An 8035-nucleotide genomic window follows, 5' to 3' on the forward strand; every position below is an offset into this window, starting at 1 on the left:
GATTACGTACGGCTGTAGTAGTAATAAACATTTATTTACTCTCATTATTTGTTATGGTCATTATTTGAGAAAACAGTGTTTTTTAATTCACAAATTATAACTATGAATATATCGATTTCAACTTCTATAAGAATAAAAATCGAAAATCGATAACATTCATGACTGATTTCACACAACCCATCCCTACTAAATTTGAAATGAATTGTCAAACTAATCTAAATTATTTAGACACACTATAATCTGTCTTATTTAAACAAACTAAAGTGTAGTTTTTAAGTAAATTTTTTTAAAGCTTAAGTTAGCGGCCGTAATTACAGTTGCCTTGTCTACCTTGACAGAAGACGCAAAAATATAAGACATATCCGCTTCCTATGCGTCCCCTACACTGCCAAATTCTCATTTCTATGCTTTTCTTATAAAAGTGGGTAGATTGCAAATAATATTATGGCAGAACATGTCTCTTTTTTATTAATTAGAGAAAAAATGACGGCATTAAAAGAACCCATAAGGTTTGAGAGTTTTAAGAAACCAATGGTCGGGTAAAAACTACACTAAGGGATGCATTAAATAACGTTTAAGTCTGAGTGAGGTATCACATAACTTCAAACACCAATTACATCTAATTTTAGGGAATATCTACAGAAATTGAGGTTAGAAATAATTAAATCTAGGATTCCTATTTTTCTAGAAATAAGATCTTTTAGGAGGGAATATAATTAAATATTACATTTCTAAATCTAGCTTTTTCTAATTCATTGTGTTAAGAAAATTAGTACCGCACTATAGAATTGGTACAACACTAGTTTATTGGCATAAACGTCACATCTGACAGCTGTCAATGTCATTGGGATACTCGCACGCATTCCTGAAGTCTTGGGCTTAATCGGACATCTGTAAGTGCGCACTGTACTAGTACAATTGGGATAATGTACTAGTACACACTTTTAGTACCTTTAGTACTTCAGATTTGTGAAAACAATACATGAATAGAATATAATGAGGGTTATATATTCACGTCAAATTTTAAGAAGGGTCAAACATATGGTATTAGCGAAAATAAAAAAAAGAATCCTGACGAGTGACGAGATCTCTAGTGCAGTCGTAAAATTTATAAAAAATAACGGACAAAAAAGTTCTAATAACCAGATTACATCATTCCAGTCCAATGATAGCAACGCGAGAACTGGAAACGTTTAAACCGACACTAATTTTCCATATACATTTATTCAGTTTTTTTTAATTGGTTTCACCTGGACTGGAATGATGTAAATTCGGTTGGCATTGTTTACATTTGGCCTGTACAGTAGTTCAATAAATAACTGTACTGGCGCAGTATGAATGCTAACTGGCACCAGTGAGTCTGCATTCGATGTCTGGCGGTGCAACTATCCAATTGTATTGCCCAAGTGTGATCCCAGCATTAGAGTTAAAATCTCAATTTTATGTGTATTTCCGTTATTTTTAAACACGCACAGAACAATTTTCATCTGTATATAGCAAACTTTATTGTTTTTTTTATTTATTGGACAAAAACATAAATTGAAAAATAAAATAAAAAAGTACAAACGGTACAAACACATGATTTAAGCGTAACCAGTGGTCGTTCGTTTATAACATATAAAAAAAAAACATAGACTATTTAAAAAACCTCATCGTTTAGATTTTAAAGACAATATCACAATTCTTTTCTTACGCCGAATCAATGGATTTCATTATCCTGACATTTCAACACAGACTAAATTCCTCGACAATATATTTAAAACCCCGGGCCATAGGGATTATTCCCAACCGTCACCCTGCTCTGTCCCTACGCGGGGACAGTTGAGAATAAACAATCATCCGTCCCACCTTTTGGGCCAAGTGACGGTTGGAACTTATTTTATTCCTTAACGGATCCAGTCATCTTATTGGTGATAGTCAGACTAAAAGGTGGGACGGATGAAACTTAATCTCATCTGTACCCACGCGGGGACAGAGCGGTATAACGGTTGGGAATAATCCGATATCCGACAACATCAACCGTAGACAATCAGACGTGTTTATTTTTGATAGGGTTGCCAGCTTTCCGTCTTCTAAAGTTACCCATTTGTCGTAATATTTGTACATTTTCGTCATCCACTTCTCTGTCTATACCCGAAGTGCCGGGTATCGTACCCCAGAGTTTCAACTTACCCGGTAAGTAAATAAGTCCTAGAAGTGTGATTACTGAAAACAGAACACAAAAATATAATTAGGACACGAATCTTGGGTTCAAGATAACATCTAAGGTTCTACGTATGTGGGTTACGAAAAAACATTACGGTGGGGTGAGGGGGGATGAAACAAAAATGTGAACTCATTTTATGTCCAACTAGCTGTTCCCGTGCGACTTCATCCGCATGAAATTATGAAAATTTTATTCCATTGTTTACATTTGTCAAATGATCAATTGCAAATATCAGAATGACAAGACATGGTTACAACCTTGCTTCTTTGATGTTGGCAGCAACTTATGGTCTCTTTCCCACGTTAAATTTTTTGTCCAAAATATTTACCCCCTAAGTTTAATGGCGTGAAAATATATAGCCTAAAGCGTGACGTATGTGTAGGGCTTTTTATTAAAGAAAGAATTCTTCAAAAATATGCTGTAATTGCTGACATCTTAAGCAACAAAGAAGTGTGTGTTTACGCTTTATTATAATAGTATAGAAGTATAGATTACTATTATAAAACAAACAAAACATACTTACTGTTTAAAATACAAGGAAAGACGACGTAGAAATTGAGATTCGTCGAGTGGAAATAAAAAGCCTCGGTAATGTACAAAATGATCGTCAAACACAACGACCAGTAGCCCATAGACACGACTCTGAAATTAAAAAGAAAAACTCTCAATTCTCTATGTATAAAGTAACACCTGAAACTAAACTATCGCACAACTGTTTTGTCGCGCTTTGATTCCTAGCTTATATGGAGCGTCCACTACTCGATGTTTAGTTGTGCAACTAAACAGTTGTAGGCTGCGAAACAATCTACAATCGCATAATAGTTCTGCGATAGTTTAATCAAAGGTGTGCTCTAAAAATGTGTATATTAGACTAGCTGTTCGCATGCGGATTCATCCGCGTGAAAATATAAAAAACTTTATTTTATTGTTTACATTTGTCAAATTATCAATAGCAAATGTCAAAATGACATGACATGATAAACCTTAGCAATCTTTCTTTCTTGATGTTGGCAGCAACTTATGGTCTCTTTCCAACACTAGGATTTTTATCCAAAATATTTACCCCCGAAGTTTAATGGCGTAAAACATATAGCCTAAAGCGTGACGTAAGTGTAGGGATTTTTATAAAAAAGAGAATTATTCAAAAATATGCTGTAATTGCTGACATCTTAGGCAACAAAGAAGTGTGTGTTTACGCTTTATTATAATAGTATAGAAGTATAGAGATACAAAAAACTAGAAGAGGCATAGATATAACTTCACTTCTCTTCACTTCAACTTTTCTTCAACTTCACTTCACTTCACTTTTCACATAAACTAACACTATCTATTGATAGATCCTCAAAACATGTTAATATAATTAACTAGCTTTCACCCGAGACTCCGTCCGCGTGGAATTCATCATCTCCCTTGCTTTATCCTACTCCCGTAGGGTCGGCGCAGCGGGTTTTCGATCTCCAAAGCACTCTATCATCCGTCATATCAGTCATCACTCCCTTCTTTATCATGTCACCTTTCACGCAATACATCCATCTCTTTCTATGTCTACCTCTACCGATGTACTCCTCACATCTCCCCTACATTCAAAACTACAAAATAAAAAAAAAAACAAAATTGAATACCCTATGTGTTCTTCTAGTATATCCGCTACATCTATACTAAATTTCATCGACATCCGTTCAGCCATTTAGGCTACAAACTCTAACAAACATCCATCTAAACTTACACATTTATAATATTTAAATGTTAATATTTTATTTTGTAACACTGTTTAATTTGGTATGGATGGATTGTGTTGCAGAGGATATGCTTAAGGAAGTGGATTCAGATATGACGGCTGATAAAGATGTATGGAGCAGCACATACTGTGCCAACCCATAAGGGATAAGGGCAAGTTGATGGCTGTTTAATTTATTTACAACAAAATATCGAGCTTATCATTTCTGTAAATTATTTTATGATCTTACTAATATTATAAATGCGAAAGTTTAGATGGATGTTTGCTAGAGTTTGTAGTCTAAACAGTTAATCGAATCTGGATAAAATTTGGAATAGTTGTAGATCAAAGTTTGAAAGAACACATAGGCTACTTAGTTTTTTTTTATACCACGCGGACCAATTATTCCCAACCGTCACCCCGTTCTGTACCCACGTGGAGACAGATAGGATTAAAAAATTTCACCCGTCCCACCTTTTGCGACGATGGGACGGTTAGAACTTATTTTATTCCATAACAATTCCATCTGTCACCTTATTGATGGTGGAACTAAAAGGTGGGACGGATGAAACTTTTTATTCTCACGTGGGGACGAAGCAAGGTGACGGTTGCGGTCCGAGACTCGGGCGAAAGCTAGAATGTCAATAATGATATAAGACGGCACTAATCTAGACAATCGATATAGTACCGTTCAGAGAAAATACCAGTGAAAATTTTTTATTCACTGTCTAGTCTAAACATTCTTTTAATGTCTGGTAAAAATTGTAGCATGCAGTGTTAAGAAGCTTGGCAAGCTAGGCATAAGCCTATTGTAAGTATAACAAAGGGTTACATTTCACTTAACATCAAGTGCCACTTTACTCAAGAAAATAGGTTAATGGGTTCTTACCTGGCGGAGTTTAAAAGAATGGATAGATTCTAAAGAAAAATGGAATTTTTAACCCTTTCCGACACATTACATAGGGGAAATTATATTTCAAACTAGCTGTTGCAACTCTGTCTGCATTGAATTAAAAAAAAGTATTCTGTGTTATTTCATTCTGCGTCTATGAAACATTTCATAAAAATCCATTCAGCAGTTTAGGCTACACACTAACAAACATCCATCTAAACTTTTTCATCGATACTAATATTATAAAGAGGAAAGATTTGTATTTTTGTATGTATTGAAATAACTCAAAAACTACTGAACCGATTTAAAAAAATCTTTCACGATTAGAAAGCTATGTTAACAGTGAGTATAATTTTCTAAATAAGACAGATTAGTTTGATAAATAACGCATATGAAGTATCGAATTCAATGTATGAAGGCAAATGCCGTACTTAATAGACAGGTATCGTAGTGACGAAACACGCAGAGAACAATTATGAACTATCGATATTCGGTTTAAATAAAATTTATTGTAATTAACTAAAACTATTATTTTCTTATTACCTATTTTGGAGGACAATTCTAGTATTGATCATAGTGTATAAAATAAAGCGATGACAAAAATAAAATATATAAATATAAATAAATCCAATTCGATTATGTACAACTGTAGTAGTAATAAATATTTATTAGCTCTCATTCTTTATATTGGTCATGTGAGTCATTATTAATTTGAGAAAACAGTGTCTTTTTTAATTCATAACTTATAACTATGAATCTATCGATTCCATCTCCTATAAGAATAAAAATCGAAAATCGATAAGATTAACAGTGGTAGAGTCCAACTTAACATCTTTGCACGAATAGGCCGGCTCGCCCGGTGCAATACTACGACCACACAGACAACAGGCGTGAAGGGGAAGCAATTTCGCGTTTCGTCTGATGAGTCTGATTCTCTTTCCACCCTTTTCTTAAGAGGAAAGAATGAGAAGGATGGAAAAGTAAATTTGATGGTAGAGGAAACGCATAGGATGGGGAAATATCCTCTTTTTGTGCGTCTCTTCCGTCAATGAAGGGTAGGTAACGCTTCTGCAATTGCGGATGTTTATGTGCAGCGGACGCTTTCCATTTCGGTGGATTCAGGCCGCTTGCTCGTTTGCCACCTTATGTTATATAAAAAAATTTACTTTGGTAATAAAATAAACTTACGGTTTGTAATGTATGTAGAGGGTACAGTGTATTAGAGCCAGAGCTTTCAGCACAGAGTACATTCCCAACATTCTCGATATCGTGAAGTCACCTGAAAAAATACATAACTACATAAAGCAGTCTATACTATGAATATTGCATATACTCATATGCAATATTAGTACTAATATTTGCTTATACTCAGTTTATTCCTAAATATAATTTTTTACCACGTTTATTTGTAATGCCAGTTGCAATATTGCCAGCGTAGAACACCTTTTTCGCTTGGCACAAGACCGAAAAAAGTTCGCTGAGCTGACGGCCAACCTCCATTAATGGAGAGGCACTTAAAGAGAGAGAGAGATTTGTAATGCTGTTATTAGTTAGAGTCAGTGATTAACAGGTCCTGGGTTTGAAACCCGCCATGTACTGATGATTTTCAGTTTCATGAATTTTATATGCACATATTTTACCCGACTTTATGGTGAACAGAAACATCATATTGCAACTTGCACATATATGAATACTAGAAACTCAAAAACTACTGAGGCAATTTTAGAAATTCTTAAAGTTTAGAAACTTTTAGAACTTCAGTTAAAAAGGTACATTTTCATTGCCTGACAAAGGATATATTTATTGTTTTTATTCCTTCCGTAGGGGGGAATTATATAAATTTAATGTTTACTAATATTATAAAGAGGAAAGATTTGTATTTTTGGATTTTTGTGTGTATTGTAATAACTCAAAAACTACTGGGTCAATTTCAAAAATTCTTTCACCATTAAGCTAGTTTATCAGTGAGTAACATAGGCCATATAATTTTATTATCTTTTTTCATGGGGACGAAATCACATGCAACAGCAAGTATAATATTAAAATATTGAATGTCTTATAAATGTTTGTCTGCATTACTATAAAAGCATTCTGAGGCAACTAGTTTTATCTACATTTTTAGAGAAAGGGATAATAAAAAAGCGTGAACACGTAGGTGATCATCGACGTCCATGGACACGCAATATCAGAGGAACTACAAAAGCATTACAAGACTTTAAAAAGACATATGCTTAATCTTACCATCTACATGGTCAGTGTCTCCATTGTGACTTAAAAACGATCTCCGTTCTATATACGAACGTCCTGCAGTACCTAAATCCATGAAAGCAACGAATGCTATCCACCCCCGAAACGCGTAAAGCACTTTATTTTGGACAGCCATAACCTCTTGATGGAACTCGATGTAAGAATGTATTACAAAACTTTTACACTTCGACCTAAATTAAAGAGGATTACATCAGTTAATTGAATTAAACAGTGTGTTATTTTACTCTGTATCGACGCGGTAACGTTCAACGTGCTTCGCATTGCGGCATTTCACCTGCATTACATATTTTCGTGTGAAAAATGTAATCAAATTGCGCGGAAAAACACTGTAGCGCAGAAGCAGTTCAATCATTAATGTCATTGTCAAAGTGACATTCTAATAAGATCTTAAAATGTTTGCGTTCAGAAATTATTATGAAATATTGCAATTTATTTTGCATTACATGTTTTAAACAAGATTGAGTTTTCGAAACCAATGAAAAGATACTATCGTATAAGTATTCAAAGATATATACTTCACAAATAATATTCCATGATGTATTTGGGTGGGGCATGGAAACAAAACAACCAAAAACAGTCATAGTTCATAAATCAATAATTTAATTTCTATTTTAATAGTATGACCCTATCTAGGTATTATAGAACATATCAGTGTTTTATGTACCAATGCAATTACAAGTTTATAGTAGTAGTTAGATGTAGAAAATTCATGTAAATTACAGTGAAAAGTTAATATTACTCACTTCATAGGAACAGAGTTAAGTTTTATGTATTAACTTTGTCGAAAGAGTTGGTTATCGAACTGTAATTGCTTCAAATAATATTTACTTGGTTACTGCATCTCATTTATGCATGTATTTCGCTTGTATACAATGTAATAAATGGTTTTATCCCGTGCAAAGTGAAAAATTGGAGACATTTCAAGTGAAATGTGACATTAAAGTTGCCATAT

The 8035-nt window shown here is 34.0% G+C and overlaps 1 protein-coding gene across 1 annotated transcript; it reads right to left on the reverse strand.

Moving 5' to 3' along the window:
- Positions 1-222: 222 nt before the first annotated feature.
- Positions 223-7422, reverse strand: LOC106103027. Its single transcript, XM_013282661.1, has 4 exons — positions 7057-7422; positions 6004-6094; positions 2730-2848; positions 223-2205 (listed from the first exon to the last, which is right to left on the reverse strand). The coding sequence occupies exons 1-4, from the start codon at positions 7196-7198 to the stop codon at positions 2030-2032; spliced, it is 528 nt and encodes a 175-aa protein (XP_013138115.1). The 5' UTR covers positions 7199-7422; the 3' UTR covers positions 223-2029.
- Positions 7423-8035: the final 613 nt, after the last annotated feature.

The sequence above is a fragment of the Papilio polytes genome, unplaced genomic scaffold (genome assembly GCF_000836215.1).
Source record: "Papilio polytes unplaced genomic scaffold, Ppol_1.0 DF823879.1, whole genome shotgun sequence".
NCBI lineage: Eukaryota > Metazoa > Arthropoda > Insecta > Lepidoptera > Papilionidae > Papilio > Papilio polytes.